The sequence below is a fragment of the Salvelinus alpinus genome, chromosome 2 (genome assembly GCF_045679555.1).
Source record: "Salvelinus alpinus chromosome 2, SLU_Salpinus.1, whole genome shotgun sequence".
Classification (NCBI taxonomy): Eukaryota; Metazoa; Chordata; class Actinopteri; order Salmoniformes; family Salmonidae; genus Salvelinus; species Salvelinus alpinus.
The window spans coordinates 70597416-70617804 of record NC_092087.1 but is presented as its reverse complement, the minus strand read 5'-3'; the positions used below and the strand labels follow the sequence as shown (position 1 = coordinate 70617804).

The following is a 20389-nucleotide window of genomic DNA, read 5'->3' as shown; positions in this document are numbered from 1 at the left end:
TACGGTATGGGGCTTTTCTTGAAAACGTGATCTGACTAGCAAAAATGATTCCCTATATAGGCTTTTAGCTTTAATTAGGGCACGGAGATTTTCCTAGGCTGGTCATTTGGTCAGGAAAAACTCTTAACCCATTTCTGTGGATCCTCTTTCACTGTGTATATATACAAATAAAGAGTTATTTTATTTATTTTTCTCAAAAAGTAACTTCAATATGGAAGTCATGTTGATGATCTAAACTATGCTCCACACTCCGTCCTGTTGGTGGCAGTATTGGAATTTGAATCACAAGAAGGTGAAAAAAAATCTACAAAAGCAGGTACAGCAGAAAAATATAATTCTTTTTGTCCTTGGCTAGCTAGATCGTTGCTTTTGTACTAGCTAATATATGCATTTTTATGCAATTGCGTGGAACTTGTTTGACGCCTCAAAATCTAAAATGACAAGGCGAACATAATGAGATGGTAAGTTACCCTCTTTAAGGCCTAAGACGAGCGCGGGTGAGGTTGCAGACAGGAGGTAAACAATAGTTTTATAGCTACTGCTTGCACATTATTTTTAAGAATAAGGTAATGTGTTTGGTTATGATAAAAACAGTTATTGGGCTAACGTTATATGCTTCTGTCACGCTCACAGCACGTTCTGAAAATGGCATAGCTACAAGCTAACGTTAGCTACCTAGCTTAGTAGAACAGGTTCTGCTTCAGATTCATGCAGCTTTAGTATTCTGATCATAGTTAGCATTTATGGCTAGCATTTGAAGCCAGCAATCGCGTTCCTCACACGCTAGGAACGAATTTCCTCAAGTTATAATGAAAAAGTGCCAATCGGTCCCAAAACACAAGTTTTATGGAGACTTGTGGGAGGACTGCTTATGACGTCGCCCACCGTATGCGCTTTCGTTAGCCTGATTGCATCCAGACTGAGAAGTCCGCATTGCATTCCTGACCACGTCCTGAAGTGGTCAGCAAGATCTGAACACAATCATCACAAAGCCACTTCTGTGCGTCTAGACCAGTCTTCTCTGTGATATCTTCATATTCTGATAGCCAGGGGCGCAACTTTGGTTTTAGAAGTGAGGGGGGACATAACCTGGAGGGGGGAATGGGGGTCCTCCCTCAATTTTTTGGGACATCAAACAAATTTCCTGCATTTCTACACAATCTAATGACCCTTTTGGCATAATTTTGTGGTCACTTACTGTAAATAATAATATATGTTTCCAAATGCTTCTACATGAGTGTGGATGCTACCATGATTATGGATAAACCTGAATGAATTGTGAATAATGATGAGTGAGAAAGTTAGACGCACACATCATACCCCCCCCCCCAAAAAAAAAATCTAGCCTCCCATGTTATTGTAATGGTGAGAGGTTAGCATGTCTTGGGGGTATGATATTTGTACGTCTAACTTTCTCTCTCATAATTATTCATGATTCATTTAGAATTATCCATAATCATGGTAGCATCCACATTAATGTAGAAGCTTTTAGAAACAAATTATATTCTTATTTACAATAAAAGTGATTCCAAATAGACATAATACATAATTTACCATTCATTTTTATTGGGCACAAAGTAATCTGAAACAACCAAAACAAACAGCAAATGCATCCAACAAATTTGTAGACTCACAAGCTTGATCTTGTCATTGCATGCTATGAATGTGGGGACCAAATACTTCACTTTTTACAACATTAATACACATACAAGTGAATTTGTCCCAATACTTTCGGTCCCCTAAAATGGGGGGACTATGTACAAAAAGTGCTGTCATTTCTAAACAGTCCACCCGATATGGATGAAAATAACCTCAAATTAATGCTGACAGTCTGCACTTTAACTTCATAGTCATTGTTTGATCTAAAATCCAAACTTTTGGAGGATAGAGCCAAAAGAAGAAAAATGCTTCACTGTCCCAATAATTACGAGGGCACTGCAATTCATATCATAGGCCTAATAGTACTGTAATGAAACAGCAGGGAGCAGGTCTCGAACCCTCGACCTTCTAGCCCTAGGTCCGGCGCGCTATCGACTGTGCCGCAAAAGCATGCTCGAGCGGCAGAGTCGATTTCCGCGCTTATAAACCCAGGGTCGTTACACTACTCCCTCCTTTCAAAGAGCGCGTCCACGCGCTAGCTTGCGACTCTACGTCTTACAGGAACGCGCTCACCGGCCAAGCACACGCACTGTCGTGGATGCAAGGTCCAATCACTTCTGACACCAATGTAATGAAACTGCAGGGAGCAGGTCTCGAACCCTCGACCTTCTAGCCCGATTTCTGCCATCCTTTGTGACATTGTCAGAGGATAACCAACCTTCCAATTAATAGCAATGCATTTCTTAGCCGCTATAAATGCTAGGTTACATAGTTTCTTCTGATATCAGTCTCCAGTATCAACATTTCCAAGCAAAAACGGGGAGAAAGGAGAATCTGTAGATATGCTGAGATAAAATAACATACTCTTTGCCAGAATTCAGACAGCCTTCACAAGAGCATAACATATAAGTTCACCTTACCGCACCACAGACTGGTCTTCCCTGGTTTCTTGATCCTGCTGAGACCCCTGTCACCATCTGATCCTGCTAAAATGAGGCATTACAAATAATTTCCTTTGTGTACATTTATACATTATTATCCAAGAATAGAACCAATGGTTCAATAATTGAAATTACCATTATTCCCAGATCCTAGACTGTAGCTTTAAACTGCTGTCATGTAGTTACGCCAGATCAATAACGTTACATTGCTATACTGACTCTAATAAACTCACATTGCACTGTAAAAAAAAAAATCTGAAATTTGGTCTTCAATCGTTTGGCCGCTGGTTTCATCTAGTGTGATTGAGGCAAAAATAATAGCTGAAATTAGTGAGCTAGCTAGCATCAGACAACTTTTGGCTAGCTCTAATGGTACATCAACTGGCAAAAACTAGCCAAGTTAATTTACTTCTGTTGAAACAGGACAAAACAAAGGCTACAAAACATTTCCATACACACAACAGCTGTTAAATACTGCTACCTGACAGATACTGAGATAGCTATAGCTGAACTGGCTGTGGTAACTACTAGCTAGCCACTGTAGCTAGTTAATTCACTTTAGACAGAACTTCAGTCGAGAGGGGATGAAACATTAGCTAATGTTACATGTCAGTTAGCTACACTACTAGCTCAGCACTAGGAATAAATTATTTCCCGTTAAGTCAAACAGCAGTTACCTTGCATCAGTCAAATAAAGAGTAACCAGTTTCTGCTCTGCTTGCTTTTACAACTCAAAGAAAAAGCACAACATACAGCACCTGCCTCTGTTCATGTCTCCCGTGACGGTCCTATAAGCCAGCCTTTCAGAAGCTTTTCCTTCACACAGCCTGTCCGCACGCTCTGTGGTGTCGGCGCGGTCCTAAATCCAGCCGGCTGATACCACCAAAGAGCCTACCCGACCTCTCTGAGGCGTCTGCATGGTCCTAAAGCACACCGATACTGTGTTTGGTATCACAGCAATGACAAAAATTTGAATTCAGAATGTCCCGCCGTCCCCAGTGGAAGTTGCACCCCTGCTGATACCATAAGTCGCATGTAAGTGTCAAGTGTAGACACGATCTGGTGTCTGTCTACACTTGATACTTACATGCAACTTCTGCTACGGTATCAGAATACGGAAATCGCATTGAAAAGACTGGTCTAGACGCACAAAAGTCGCTATGTGGTCTGATTGTGTTCAGATCTAGCCTGGTATGGCAATAGCACTGCCCTCGATCGCATGGCGCCAAAGAGGGTGGCGCGGACAGTCCAGTACATCACTGAGGCCGAGCTCCCTGCCATCCAGGACATCTACACTATATATACAGTACAGTTACATTATAGACGATTCTGTGCTTCCAACTTAGTGGTAACAGTTTAGGGAAGGCCCTTTCCTGTTTCAGCGTGACAATGCCCCCGTGCACAAAGTGAGGTCCATACAGAAATGGTTTGTCAAGATTGGTGTGGAAGGACTTGACTGGCCTGCTCAGAGACCTGAACCCCATCGAACACCTTTGGGATGAATTGGAACGTCGACTGCGAGCCAGGCCTAATCGCCCAACATCAGTGCCCGACCTCACTAACATTTTACACATTTTAGTCATTTAGCAGACGCTCTTATCCAGAGCGACTTACAGTAGAGTGCATACATTTTATTACATTTTTACATACTGAGACAAGGATATCCCTACCGGCCAAACCCTCCCTAACCCGGACGACGCTATGCCAATTGTGCGTCGCCCCACGGACCTCCCGGTTGCGACAGAGCCTGGGCGTGAACCCAGAGACTCTGGTGGCGCAGCTAGCACTGCGATGCAGTGCCCTAGACCACTGCGCCACCCGGGAGCTCACTAACGCTCTTGTGGCTGAATGGAAGCAAGTCCCCGCAGCAATATTCCAACATTTAGTGGAAAGATGTTTTCTATCTATTCCCGGGCATTATCAGCTCATTGTTATGGATGTATCCAAATGAATGTCAATAGAAAACAGCTACTTTGCTGTTATTCTGCCTGCAGAGGTAGTGACTGTGTTAGCCGCAAGTAAGTCATAGGAATGTTGCCAGAGAGCATGGCAACAGAACATAAAGAACATATGACTGGGTCGTGTCCAAAAGAAGACAAAGTATGAACTTGTTTATATAAATGAAAATATCAACCTTTTTTTTTCTACCACTAAATGTGTGCTTAGTATTGTTTCTTTGGCAACTGTGGTATAAACTGGATAAACTGCTGTTATTCTGGCTGCAGAGGTAATGACTGTGTAGCTGTAGCAAGTTGGCTGGCTAGTTTTACACCCGCAAGGGGTGTTCACACTAGCTAGCAGCAAGCATGGGATAAGAACGGAACATTAAGAACGAACGAGTGGGTCGCGTCTGTAAATATCAAACTATTCGAACGACTGGGTCGCGTCTCTAGCAAACCAAAAGATGAGAAAGTATGAATTTGCTTATGAAAATATCAGCGAAAGATATGTATTTTTACCGGTAAATGTGTGCTTTCATATTGTTTTGTTTGGCAACTGTGGTATAAGCTGGATAAACGCCTCCGTTCTGTACATTACCTTGGAAAAAGGGACCACCTCGTCCCGCTGCATCGTCCATTATTTCCAAGGTAATTTACAGAACATCGGCGTTTAGCCCTTACATGTACCACGGGTATGACAAAACATTTATTTTTACTCTTCTAATTACATTGTTAAACAGTTTATAATAGCAATAAGGCAGGCACCTCTGGGGTTTGTTGTATATGGCCAATATACCACGTCTAAGGGCTGTATCCAGGCACTCCGCATTGCATCGTGCTTATAACAGCCCTTAGCCGCGGTACTGTGCATTCGGAAAGTATTCAGACCCCTTGACTTTTTCCACATTTTGTTACATTACAACCTTACATGCTGACCACACCGCTCGCGTGTGCGAGCTTTGCAAAATCAATGTACACATACATGTTATTCAATCATTGGACCCACACTGCTCGCGAGCGTCTGCGTGGCCAGGCGCTAAAATAGAAATAGGTTCTATTTGTGACGCTCAATGCATTGCAAAGTCCGGCCTCGCCCATCTCATTGGTTTTTAGGAGCATATACCCACGTGAGTGATTGAAAGATGAACTGACGTCCACACTCCAGTCGGTTGTAGTAATGCACTGTAAAGTTGGTTGCCAACCGCCATATAAAGTCCAAAGAAGTAAAAAAAATAAGCTTGAGGAAGGAAGAGAGATGACGAGAAAGGAATTCAGTTTACCGTTTTATTTGTGGATTAATTGTCGGAGTAGAGGACCTTGTGCATTTCAGGTAAAATAACAACCCAATGTTTATATCCCAGGACAAATTAGCTAGCAACAGCAAGCTAGCTAGCTAAACTGCCATAAATGTTTAATGCTTTTTGACTTTTTGTCCCCAAATTAATATAATTGGTTCAGAGTTTGTTTTGATATTTCAACCTGCGTGTCCTGATCGTGTCTGGTGTGGGGGTACAAAAACAACATGCGCGCGATGGCGCATGCAGGCGCACGCGTGTGTCCGGTTTGGTCAGCATGTTATTCTAAAATTGATTAAATAAAATGTCCTCATCAATCTACACACAATACCCAATAATGACAAAGAAAAAACAGGTTTTTATACATTTTTGCATAAAATAAATAAAAACAAATACCTTATTTACATAAGTATTCACACCCTTTGCTATGGGACTCGAAATCGAGCTCAGGTGCATTCTTTTTCCATTGATCATCCTTGAGATTTTTGCTCTGACATGCACTGTCAACTGTGGGACCTTATACAGACAGGTGTGTGCCTCTCCAAATCATGTTGAATCAATTCAATTTACCACAGGTTGTCTCCATTCAAGTTGTAGAAACACCTCAAGGATGATCAATGGAAACAGGATGCACCTGAGCTCAATGTCGATTATTTATTTATATATATTTTTATACATTTGCAAAAAAATCTAAAAACCGGTTTTCACTTTGTCATTATGGAATATTGTGTGTAGATTGATGAGGATTTTTTATTTAATCAATTTTAGAATAAGGCTGTAACGTAACAAAATGTGGAAAAAGTCAAGGGGTCTGAATACTTTCCAAATGCACTGTACGTATAAAGCTATGATGGTACAATTTTATAAATGCCAAAAGATAATTTGGTCGTTCGACATGGTGGGATCTTTTTGTGTCAGTAAATTTATTTCGCAAGAAATGGCGGTGGAAACGCCTTTATCCGCAAATATTGATCTAATAACCATCATATTAAACTTGGAGTCACACGATGATACTGTGTGATGACTTGGGAAACCATGCAGTTTATTAGACTACAGCTGAGTTATGAAGAACTTCACGGTGTGATGAAAGTGAATGGTAGTTCTGAGCAATTAGTGCTTTTTGAGGTAGGTTTCGGTTTGATTATTAAAAAATAACGGTTTTCGATTTAGGTTTTGATGATTTTTAAATAAAATTCGCTATGCGTTATGTGAGTTGAATGCTCTAACAGAATAAAACTATTAATTAATCGTAGTGACTGCCAATTACTGCTTATCAGTTATTAACCAACAATTATTCATATTACTTTAATAAAATATTTCAGTTGTGTATATATTATTTGTTTTATTTGATTACTATTATTTCTTTCCAAGTCATCATCTCATCTCTATAGAGCTGCTGCCTTTGCCGTCTGACAAAATCACTATTTTGTAGTTTAAAATAAATAAGGCATGACTGCTGAATACCAACTATCAATCATTTAGATCATGTATTTTCAGTTAGAGATACGGTGCAAAGCAATAGCTGCTCTATATCCCCTTGCGATGGCGCATTCTTCTGCCTCTTCTGTAAAAGAAACACAGACCGGACAAATAGATGCACAATGAATTGTGGTCATTGTAGTTAATTGCCATGTTTTATGCTATAAACTATGATGAATATTGGCCCTGTTGGAAACTAAAACTCCCTAACACATCGCACAGTTCAGACTGGATCTGATTTATCTCTAGAGAAACTGCTATGTGTTCATTGAGCTCACAGACAAAACTGAACAAAATGGAATTCAAATAATTGAACCGACAACTACAAAATATTGTAGTTTAAAAACAGAAAAAAAACTGGCATTTAATTGCTCAGCACTAGTGCATGGTGATCTTGATGCTTCTTTCCAATAAATATTGAAGGTCTTATTAATTTAAAAAAATATTTATATATTTCACTTTTATTCAACCAGGTAGGCTAGTTGAGAACAAGTTCTCATTTACAACTGCAACCTGGCCAAGATAAAGCAAAGCAGTTTGACACATACAACAACACAGAGTTACACATGGAATAAACAAACATACAGTAGAAAAGTCTTTATACAGTGTGTGCAAATGAGGTAAGATAAGGGAGGTAAGGCAATAAATAGGCCATGGTGGCAAAGTAATTACAATGTAGCAATTAAACACTGGAGTGATAGATGTGTAGAAGATGAATGTGCAAGTAGAGATACTGGGGTGCAAAGGAGCAAGATTAATAAATAAATACAGTATGGTGATAAGGTAGTTGGATGGGCTATTTACAGATGGGCTATGTACAGGTGCAGTGATCTGTGAGCTGCCCTGACAGCTGGTGCTTAAAGTTAGGGAGGGAGATATGAGTCTCCAGCTTCAGTGATTTTTGCAGTTCGTTCCAGTCATTGGCAGCAGAGAACTGGAAGGAAAGGCGGCCAAAGGAGGAATTGGCTTTGGGGGTGACCAGTGAAATATACCTGCTGGAGCGCGTGCTATGGATGGGTGCTGCTATGGTGACCAGTGAGCTGAGATAAGGCGGGGCTTTACCTAGCAAAGACTTGTAGATGACCTGGAGCCAATGGGTTTGGCGACGAGTATGAAGTGAGGGCCAGCCAACGAGAGCGTACAGGTCGCAGTGGTGGGTAGTATATGGGGCTTTGGTGACAAAACGGATGACACTGTGATAGACTGCATCCAATTTGTTGAGTAGAGTGTTGGAGGCTATTTTGGAAATGACAACGCCGAAGTCGAGGAACGGTAGGATGGTCAGTTTTACGAGGGTATGTTTGGCAGCATGAGTGAAGGATGCTTTGTTGCGAAATAGGAAGCCAATTTCTAGATTTAATGTTGGATTGGAGATCCTTAATGTGAGTCTGGAAGGAGAGTTTACAGTCTAACCAGACACCTAGGTATTTGTAGTTGTCCACATATTCTAAGTCAGAACGTCCAGAGTAGTGATGCTGGGCGGGCGGGCAGGTGCGGGCAGCGATCAGTTGAAGAGCATGCATTTAGTTTTACTTGCATTTAAGAGCAGTTGTAGGCCGCGGAAGGAGAGTTGTATGGCATTGAAGCTCGCCTGGAGGGTTGTTAACACAGTGTCCAAAGAAGGGCCACAAGTATACAGAATTGTGTCGTCTGCATAGAGGTGGATCAGAGAATCACAGGCAGCAAGAGCAACATCATTGATGTATACAGAGAAGAGAGTCGGCCCGAGAATTGAACCCTGTGGCACCTCCCATAGAGACTGCCAGAGGTCCGGACAACAGGCCCTCCGATTTGACACACTAAACTCTATCAGAGAAGTAGTTGGTGAACCAGGCGAGGCAGTCATTTGAGAAACCTAGGCTGTTGAGTCTGCCAATAAGAATGTGGTGATTGACAGAGTTGAAAGCCTTGGCCAGTTCGATGAATACGTCTGCACAGTATTGTCTCTTATCGATGGCGGTTATTATATCGTTTAGGACCTTGAGCGTGGCTGAGGTGCACCCATGACCAGCTCTGAAACCAGATTGCATAGCGGAGAAGGTACGGTGGGATTCGAAATGGTCGGTGATCTGTTTGTTAACTTGGCTTTCGAAGAACTTAGAAAGGCAGGGTAGGATAGATATAGGTCTGTAGCAGTTTGAGTCTAGAGTGTTACCCCCTTTGAAGAGGGGGGTGACCGCGGAAATCTCAGACGATACGAAAGAGAGGTTGAACAAGTGACATGATGATCGATGCTTGACTGCCATTTGACAAATAAAAAATATTCTTGTTCTTATCCATAATAATCTCATCATGTAGACTAGCCTACCAGCACAACCTACCTGCACTGTATCTGCGAGTTGTTGTCTAGAGTACATGTGCCAATACTAGCATAAACACATTTGCTATTTTACACAACAGATTTTGTGCCAAAACTATCGGTAGAGTTGAAAATGCGATAGAATTCAGTTCATGAAAACTTTACGAAAAGGTACTTTTTGTGTGCACTATATCATCACATACTGATTTCTATCACACCACTGGTTGGAAAATGCGCATATTTTCTTTATCCAGATTCTAGAATATTCGCATAAATCTGTCTCCAAATGGATGGAAACCTAGCTAGTGACTGCCATTATTGAAGTTGTTTGTGGTGATGTCAAAATTAGGGTTGTACAAAACAGTCATCAGCGATTGGATAATGTCTAACCAGAGTATCAAAGCCAATAACACATTTTAAAAACCCAACTGATCGGTTTCTTGGACCAATCGGAACGGTTAGAATGTGATTGCGTTCTAGAAATTGTCGGGGAGGTACTCAGATCCAGACGGTTGTCACTAGTTACCACAAAGTCATAAACGCTGCCTATTTCTGAAATGTCTTTAAACCAAACCCTAACCACACTGATAATCTCATGCCTAACCTTAAATTAAGACCAAACAGCTTGTTTTTGTTTTCTTGAATCTTTACGATATAGCCAATTTTGACTTTGTGGCTGTGGTAACTAGTGACAACCAATCCAGACTCATTGCAGATAAATGCATTAACACCCTTGGGCATAGCGTTTGGCCGGAGCAAGGAGTTTGGATAGCCAGGCAACCGAGCACAACAGTATACAACAACATGTAGCTTACATTAAGCTCACCAATATCTTCTTACATTTTTATTTTATGCTGCAGTGAACCTGAAGAGTCATCCCAGCTCAGGCACGCTGGAAGATAACATACCAATTGGAACCAGAGAGGTACAGTCTGGTGCTTCCTCTGCTATGAGCTACATTATGGATCCATCGTCCAGAGACTGGAGCAAAGGCTCATTGAGGGGTAGCAGTGCTCCCTTCTCCCCAGACACAGATGGAGATCCTGTGGAGCTCAGTGTGGAGGACCTGGAACTCGCTCGTAAGAAGAAGGAGCTGAAGGTCATAGAGGAAAAGATAGCTCACAAGAAAGCTGTTCTTGCTCTGCAAAAAGTTAAACGCGGAGCTAAGGACATGCCTGAAACACAGGCTGCATCCACAACAGTGAAGGGCATCTCTAAACAGACCAAGATCAACAATACAATATTCAAAACATACAACCATGTCACCGACAAGTCGTCACGCGTATGCCTACCTCTTAAACAGAGGGTGCTGGACATTCTGAGTAAGTTCCGAAGAACAGCGGTATGGTGCATGCGTAAGGTATGTACCTATTAGGTCTGTATTTATTCATCAGGGTTGGGGTCAATTCTGAATTTAGTTGCTAATTGGTCTTTAATTTCCATAAAATGTTGGGATTTTAATTGAATTGGCCACACACCACAGGAAGCAGAATTTAATTTGAATTAAAGGGATAGTTTTGGTCAAATTCCCCTTACTTTGAGTAATTCAATGAAATTCAAATAGATAATTTATTCCATACATCATTATTTTCATGTTGACATCATGTATGGTGACCAATACTGTTTGACATGTTGTAGACCTACGAGCTCGCCGTCATGTATACAGTCAATAACGTGTAAGTACATTTATTTAACGTTCCGTCTTGGGGCATTCAGTCTTCGGCGTTCAAGTTAAATCACACTGAAATGACTACCTGTTTTAGCAGCACGTGTCTGACGTTGAAGATATATCCATAGTCGGAAGACCGTTCTTATTAAATCGGCATCCCTCACATTACCTGTGCACAAGAAAGTATTAAAATCAAACATGAACACTACCGTTCAAAAGTTTGGGGTCACTTAGGAATGTCCATGTTTTTTAAAGAAAAACACTTTTTTTTGGTCCATTTTAAAACAACATCAAATTGATCAGAAATACAGTGTAGACATTGTTAATGTTGTAAATGACTATTGTAGCTGGAAACGGCTGATTTTTAATGGAATATCTACATAGGCGTACAGAGGCCGATTATCAGCAACCATCACTCCTGTGTTCCAATGGCACGTTGTGTTAGCTAATCCAAGTTTATCATTTTAAAGGGCTAATTGATCATTAGAAAACCCTTTTGAAAACCCAGCGCAAACTGGCTCTATGCAGAATAGAAAGAGGAGTGGGAGGCCCCGGTGCACAACTGAGCAAGAGGACAAGTACATTAGAGTGTCTAGTTTGAGAAACAGACGCCTCACAAGTCTTCAACTGGCAGCTTCATTAAATAGTACCCGCAAAACACCAGTCTCAACGTCAACAGTGAAGAGGTGATTCCGGGATGCTGGCCTTCTAGTAGGCAGAGTTGCAAAGAAAAATCCATATATCAGACTGGCCAATGAAAAGAAAAGATTAAGATGAGCAAAAGAACACAGACACTGGACAGAGGAACTCTGCCTAGAAGTCCAGCCTCCTGGAGTCGTTTCTTCACTGTTGACGTGGAGACTGATGTGTTGTGGGTACTATTTAATGAAGCTGCCAGTTGAAGACTTGTGAGGTGTCTGTTTCTCAAACTAGACACTCTAGTGTATTTGCCCTCTTGCTGAGTTGTGGACAGGGGCCTCCCACTCCTCAGCCAGTTTGCGGTGTTCTGTGAAGGGAGTAGTACACAACGTTGTACGAGATCTTCAGTTTATTGGCAGTTTCTCGCATGGAATAGCCTTCATTTCTCAGAACAAGAATATACTGACGAGTTTCAGAAGAAAGTTATTTGTTTCTGGCCATTTTGAGGCTGTAATCGAACCAACAAATGCTGATGCTCCAGATACTCAACTAGTCTAAAGAAGGCCCGTTTTAATGCTTCTTTAATTAGCACAACAGTTTTCAGCTGTTCTAACATAATTGCAAAAGGGTTTTCTAATGATCAATTAGCCTTTTAAAATGATAAACTTGGATTAGCTAACACAACGTGCCATTGGAACACAGGAGTGATGGTTGCTGATAATGGGCCGCTGTACGCCTATGTAAATATTCCATTCAAAATCAGCCGTTTCCAGCTACAACAGTCATTTACTACATTAACAATGTCTACACTGTATTTCTGATCAATTTTATGTTATTTTAATGGGCAAAAGGGACATTTCAAAGTGACCCCAAACTTTTGAGCGGTAGTGTATATCAATGTTTACGCGAACAGACTCCGTTCTACTTCCTGTCTGTTGCAGCATGGCACCCTTATTGTGAGGATGATTAGCTAGGACAAACAGGTGTGAAACACAGACAGGTGTGCCCGCAAAGCAATAACACAACATGGAATCCATGGTTGAGTTTGATTTGGAAGGGAATTATCTATCAATTGAACTGAATTATTTCCCAATCAGAACCGTCTACGACCACGGAAATATCCTTCAACATGGGAAAAGTGTCACCAAACAGGCACAGTCTAGGGTCGGGAAATAAGACGCAGGGTGGGTAAGTGCTATACTGCTAAACCCCTGAGCTAAATGTTTTTTAAACATTTCATTCCTAAAACATGTTATAATTACAGCGGTCTGGAGATATTTAAAATATGATTTTGTAGGTTGTCTCCCTTATACACTGAGCAAAAATATAAACGGAACATGTGAAGTGTTGGTCCCATGTTTCATGAGCGGAAATAAAAGATCCCAGACATGTTCCATACGCAACAAAAAGCTTACTTCTCTTCAATGTTGTACACACATTTGTTTACATCCCTGTTAGTGAGCATTTCCCCTTTGCCAAGATAATCCATCTACCTGACAGGTGTGGCATATCAAGAAGCTGATTTAAACAGCATGATCATTACACAGATGCACCTTGTACTGGGAGCAATAAAAGGCCACTCTAAAATGTGGAGTTTTGTCACACAACGCAATGCCATAGATGTCTCATGTTTTGAGGGAGTGTGCAATTGGCATTCTGAATGCAGGGATGTCCACTAGAGCTGTTGCCAGAGAATTTAATTTTAATTTCTCTACCAAATTTGAGAATTTGGCAGTATGTCCAACTGGCCTCAACCACAGTATGGCATTGTGTGGGCTAGCAGTTTGCTGATGTCAACGTTGTGAACAGAGTGCTCCATGGTGGCGGTGGGGTTATGGTATGGGCAGGCATAAGCTACGGACAATGAACCCAATTGCATTTTATTGATGACAATTTGAATGCACAGAGATACCGTGACGAGATCCTGAGGTCCATTGTCGTGCCATTCGTCCGCTGCCATCACCTCTTGCTTCAGCATGAAAATGCACGGCCCCATGTCGCAAGGATCTGTACACAATTCCTGGAAGCTGAAAATGTCCTAGTTTTTCCATGGCCTGCATACTCACCAGACATGTCACCCATTGAGCATGTTTGGGATGCTCTGGATCAACGTGTAAGACAGCGTGTTCCATTTCCCGCCAATATCCAGGAACTTCGCACATTGTTGACAAGTGGGACAACATTTCACAGGCCACAATCAACACCCTGATCAACTCTATGCAAAGGAGATGTGTTGCGCTGCATGAGGCAAATGGTGGTCACACCAGATACTGACTGGTTATCTGATTTATGCCTCTACCTTTTTTAAATGCATCTGTGACTAACAGATGCATATCTGTATTCCCAGTCAAGTGAAATTCATAGATAAGGGTATAATGAATTTATTTCAATTGACTGATTTTCTCATGAACTGTTACTCTGTCAAATCTTTTAAATTGTTGCATGTTTATATTTTTTTCAGTATTATTCACAATTCACTTTACGTGTTATTAAATGTAATGATACAAAAAAATACATTTCTCAGAATGCATTAGATCAAACACTCCATGACAAAAATACAAACAAAATACTGTTTGAGATCATTGAGTTATAATCAAACTAGCATTTTAAAATGGTATGTGTTTTCTTTAGCTAGAGGTGGCAAATGATTTTGGCAAAGTATTTGTCAATGGATTGAAACTCATATATTCATGTCTCAGTTGAATTTCTTTGATTTGAATTAAATTCTACTTCCTTTATTTCAATTTCTGCTTCCTGTGGGGTGTGACCAATTCAAATTTCAATGAATGTCTTGAATATAATTTTTTATCCTGAATTAACCCTGTTATGAATAGATTTTTCCTGATAGATGAAAAAGAAGTTGATGCTTAATAGTAAATAATTACAAAAAAGCATTTGTGCAAAAAACTTCCAGAATTAATCAAGGCGTGTAGTGGAAAAAAGTAAAACGCCTTTATTGTTTACGGCTTATGCATAGCAAGAATTTAAAAAACGCACAATCAGGGTGACCACCAGATCTTTCTTGGTGTTTTGGATTCTGATGTTTCTACTACATGGACTTAATAGTTAATGTAAGAACCAGGTTTTTCTGCTGCTAAGAGGTAAATAAAAACTGACCTTGGATCACTATCCAGGGTCAACTTCCTTACACATACTAAAATGGTCCTTTTAGTATGTGGTCCTTTGTAGATCAGTAGGTAGAGCGTGGCGCTTGTAACGCCAGGGTACTAGGTTCGATTCCTGGGACCAGGCATATGTAAAATGTAGGCACGCATGACTGTAAATCGCTTTGGATTAAACATTTGCTAAATGGCATATATTATATTAAAATATTCTCTCTTTTCCTCCGTGATACCCCTGCCAAGCCGAAGAAACAAAACAAGATGCGAGCATTGGAGCTGATGATTAGCGCTCCCCTAGAAAATGAAGAGGCCCATCCTCTGGGACTGAGAGTGAAGGTTTTAATGAACCAGCGTCGCTCTCCCAACAATAAGGTATGTAGCCATCACAAAAGTAGGTCGGCAAAAGTATCATAAGAAGGAAGTCAAGAAAACCATGGCCCCCGATGAATACAATCGATTTCTGTGATTGACACCCATCCCACATACGCTAGATATTAAGTGTCTACCTACTTGTACATATCATAGTCTTTTTTTGTGTTCTTATAGGCCTACAGTGTTGTCTAGAATGTCATGGCTATTTTAGTGTCCATCAACCACCTGCATGAAAATGTTGGTATCCTTTCAGATGCACAGATGCATCAATTGCTACCTATCATGCTAACAGTCATTGAGATGGACTTGTAGCATAGCTAGTCAGATAACAGCCAATCATTGCTGAATGAGTCATTCTGAGTAAAATGCAGTTGACAGAATGCAACCAAATACAGTGCCCTCCGTAATTATTGGGACAGTGAAGCATTTTATCTTATTTTGTGTCTACTCCACAGGTTTGTATTTAAAAACAAACAATGACTGTGGGATTAATGTGCAGACTGTCAGCTTTAATTTGAGGGTATTGTTATCCATATCGAGTAAACCGTTTAGAAATTACATCACTTTCTGTACATAGTCTCCATTTTATGGGACCAAAAGTATTGGGACAAATTCACTTATGTGTATTAAAGTAGTAAAAAGTGAAGTATTTGGTCCCATATTCATAGCACACAAGGACGACATCAAGCTTTGTTGGATGCATTTGCTGTTTGTTTTGGTTGTGTTTCAGATTATTTTGTGCCCAATAGAATGGTAAATAATGAATGGTAAATAATGTATAGTCATTTTGGAGTCACTTTTATTGTAAACAAGAATAGAATATGTTTCTAAACACTTCTCCATTAATGTGGATCCTACCATGATTACAGATAATCCTGAATGAATCGTGAATAATTCTGAGTGAAAAAGTTAGATACACAAATATCATACCCACATAACTAACCTCCCGTTATTGTAATGGTGAGAGGTTAGCATGTCTTGTGGGTATGATATATTTGTGCATCTGTAACTTTCTCACGCAGAATTATTCACGATTCATTCAGGATTATCCGTAATCATGGTAGGAGCCACATTAATGCAGAAGTATTTAGAAACATTTTCTATTCTTATTTACAATAAAAGTGACTCCAAAATGACACATTATTTACCATTAATTTCTATTGGGCACAAAATAATCTGAAACAACCAAAACAAACAGCAGATGAATTTAGCAAGCCCATGATAACACAAAGGTAGTGTGAAATGCACACATAAACGCTACGTAAATGAAGTTTGATGGGTCGTCTTGATGATGCAAGCAGATAATACACTTTTTGTTTGTTTATAGCTGAAGTGGATAGATATTAATTGATATTTCCTCATAACGTTTCCTGTTAGGTGGTCCCTAATGATAAACAACATAATCCAACCATTCAGAGGCCAGTTCACTCACTCAGGACACAGGAGAAAGACATAGCAGCCACAGGTTTCCAGCGCTTCCTCAATGTCCTCAATGAAGGTGTGGACATCAACAAGCTCTCAAAGATCGTCAACGACGAAAATGAGTTACTCATTGTGGGCGAGGAGCTACCGCAAGTTTTGCCGACTCTGCTCGAGGGTCATGTTGATTCCAGCAGTAGATCCAAGTCTTCTCCAGTTGAGGAGAAGGTGAGGCTTGAGGATGAGCAGCGGTACGAGCGGATGCAGACCCTGCTGGAGATCGTTGGGCTGGACTTGGGGGTTGAGGAGTTGGGTCGGCTGACAGACAGGACCAATGATAGGCTGTATGGGAAGATGGGAGACTTGAAAAGGAAGGAGTTTGAGAATGAGAATGAGAAGGAAAAAGAGAAAAAGGAGAGCGAGCCCTTATTTAAACATCTCAGTACTTCCTCATTACCATCAGACAGCGCCAGCCCTCGCCCCCTTCTAAACCAGCACTCAAACATGACCGTTGAATACAGCAGCTCTAGTAACAAGGAATGGGACAAAGAGAGACACAGGGACAGATCTGAGAGGGACTGGCACCGACACTCTGGTACCAGAGACAAGGACAGAGAGAGGGAGGAGGATATAGTCAGAGAAATGGAGAGATCTGAAAGAGATGGAGAGAGAGATGGGCACAGAGACCGGGACAGAGAGGACAGAGCCAGAGAAGGGGAAAGTTCTACGAGAGAGAGATGCGGGCAAAGATGCTCTAGTACCAGAGACAAGGACAGAGTCAGAGAAAGGGACAGATCTGAGAGAAACCGAAAGGGAGACGGGCACAGACACTCTAGTACCAGAGAGAGAGACGAGGACAAACCGGTAGTCAGAGAAACGTACAGATCAGAAAGGAACAGAGATAAAGACGGGGACAGAGACCCAGAGAAGGACTGGGACGGAGGCCGAGAGAGAGACCGGGACAGATCTAGGAGAGACGGGGGCAGATGCAGATCTGGGAGAGACAGGGACAGAGACCCAGAGAAAGACTGTGACGGAGGCCGCGAGAGAGACCGGGACAGATCTGGAAGAGACAGGGACCCAGAGAAAGGCAGGGACGGAGGCCGAGAGAAAGACCGGGACAGAGTGAGAGACCGGGACAAATACAGATCTGAGAGAGACAGAAACCAAGAGATAGACAAGGATATAGAAAGGTGGCTGCAAAGGACCAGAGACCGAGACAAATCCCCCTGGGCCAGAGACTGGGACAGCGAGAGTGACTGGGACAGCCACTCTCGTACTAGAGACTGGGACAGAGCGAGATCTGAGAGGGATATGTATGAGGATGAGTCCAGGGAAAACTCCATTGAGCACTACTCATACTACATGGACCCTATATACCCTGTTTCTGATCCTCATGCATTTATGATGGCAAACTACTCCACCAACCAGTACTCTCAGTATATGACATACCACAGCAGTCCATACACCATCGCCTTCCCTCCAGGGTGGGGTTATCCCCCTGGTACCATGCCCGCTGGTGCCATGCCCCCTGGTAACATGCCGCCTGGTACCATGCCGCCTGGTACCATGCTTCCTGGTATTATGCCACCTGAAATCATGCCAGCTGGTGCCATGCTGCCTAGTAACAAGCCCCTCCTACCTAACCTCCCTGGGTATCCAGCCTACCCCAGCGCCCCCCCATATTACTCTTATGGCACCGCAGCCTTAAACCAGACATACTCATACACCCAGCCTGCTAGCAACCTCCAGCTCACATCTACCCAGCCTGCTAGCAACCTCCAGCTCTCATCTACCCAACCTGCTAGCAACCTCCAGCTCTCATCTACCCAACCTGCTAGCAACCTCCAGCTCTCATCTACCCAACCTGCTAGCAACCTCCAGCTCTCATCTACCCAACCTGCTAGCAACCTCCAGCTCTCATCTACCCAACCTGCTAGCAACCTCCAGCTCTCATCTACCCAACCTGCTAGCAACCTCCAGCTCTCATCTACCCAACCTGCTAGCAACCTCCAGCTCTCATCTACCCAACCTGCTAGCAACCTCCAGCTCTCATCTTCCCAACCTGCTAGCAACCTCCAGCTCTCATCTACCCAACCTGCTAGCAACCTCCAGCTCTCCTCTACCCAGCCTGCTACTAGCAACCTCCATCTCTCATCTACCCAGCCTGCCAGCACTGCAGCAGTCTTGCCCCTCCTACGTAACCCCCCCATTTGTCAGAAGAAACTAGCTCCCTGGTATAAAGAACATAACAGAGCCCTGAGGCAAGTTTCCAGACAAATGGAACGGAAATGGCGCTCCACCAAGTTGGAAGTCTTCCGACTAGCTTGGGAAGACAGTAAAGCGCAATATCGAAAAGCCCTCAATGCTGCCCGATCAGCCTACTTTTCCAACCAGATTGAGGAGAATAAAAACAATCCAAAATGTATTTTTGATACTGTTGAAAAGCTAACTGAAAAGCAACATTCCCCAAGTGAGGATGGCCTTCACTTCACCTAAGCAGTTACATCCTGCTGGTTGGCCCTTTCTGGGGGTATCTTCAGACTGGGCCACATTGTCTAAGCACTGAGTTCTGTCTAAGCGCGTTGTGACATTTACTGATGAGAAAGGGCTTTATAAATAAATTCAGTTGATTGGTTGATCTTAACTCAGAGATACACATACACCCAGCCCTCTAGCAACTGCGAGGGAAAGAGGCAGAAGCATGCAGAAGCCGTAGCGAAAGTGAAAAGAATAAACATGGAAGAGACAGAAGCATGCAGAAGATGTAGTGAAAGTGTCCTGTCAGATGGTGACAAAGAAGTCCCCCTCTGAACCAGGGTGAATGAAGAAAGCAAAGGGGGTAAACAATATATTCTTCACAGGTATTTTCATGAAGAGTTATCATAATTTTCAAAGGAAGTGTATGTGTAAGAGGAAATGGCATTTGAAGAGGAGGAATAAGGCTCACCAGCACAAAATAAAGTGATTGCTTGCAGAAGCAGCGGGGAAAGTGGCTCGCTCCTCAGGTGGCTGTAAAGGATTTCCCCTTTGGAGAGGAGCCCAAGATCCAGAAGGAGTAGCAATGATAGATGGGGAGAAACTACATGCTGACACTGTAGAAGAAGTGGTCCCTAAGAAGCTAGATTTGTCATGACACTAGCAAAGGATTTGTTATAGTTTAACCTCTTCATGTTGAAGCTATTTTCAGTGTAATGTTTTGTATTGTATGTGGTATGGGTAGGGCCGTTTTTTCTTTACTATTATATCTGCTCAGCAAACGCATTTTCTCTCCCGTTATAAACCAAATAATAAGGGCATGGAGTTTACATGGTCTGGTCATGTGGTCAGGAAAAAAACCCTGGCCCTGGGCATAGTACATGTGTGTCAATGCAATGAAAAGACCATTGATTACATGTTTGTAAGTTCTCATGCCTGATGGCTGAAAGCAAAAAAACTGCCCATGTTTCATTCCCCACTTGAGTCTATAGATCACTTTTACTTTGTATATATTTAATTGAATAAAAGATTGTCTAATATTGTAAGTGTGGAGTATGTCAAAGTAATTTAAACAAGGCATTAAGCTTCACATTTCTTTTCAGGCATAATTTTCATTGGTTTGGTATTAGAAAATGC

At 41.9% G+C, this 20389-nt stretch overlaps 1 protein-coding gene across 1 annotated transcript; it reads left to right on the top strand.

The window, feature by feature from the left end:
* Positions 1–219: 219 nt before the first annotated feature.
* On the top strand, positions 220–20298 carry LOC139567589 (uncharacterized). Its single transcript, XM_071388957.1, has 4 exons — positions 220–316; positions 10414–10913; positions 15227–15355; positions 16733–20298. Exons 2-4 carry the CDS (start codon positions 10503–10505, stop codon positions 19271–19273), a joined length of 3081 nt encoding a protein of 1026 aa, XP_071245058.1. The 5' UTR covers positions 220–316; positions 10414–10502; the 3' UTR covers positions 19274–20298.
* The last annotated feature ends 91 nt before the right edge of the window (positions 20299–20389 follow it).

Coding starts and splice junctions, on each gene's coding strand:
- LOC139567589 (XM_071388957.1), top strand. CDS start 10,503: ATGAGCTACATTATGGATCCATCGTCCAGAGACTGGAGCAAAGGCTCA. Junction 10,914..15,226: donor CGGTATGGTGCATGCGTAAG/GTATGTACCTAT, acceptor ACCCCTGCCAAG/CCGAAGAAACAAAACAAGAT. Junction 15,356..16,732: donor GTCGCTCTCCCAACAATAAG/GTATGTAGCCAT, acceptor GTTTCCTGTTAG/GTGGTCCCTAATGATAAACA.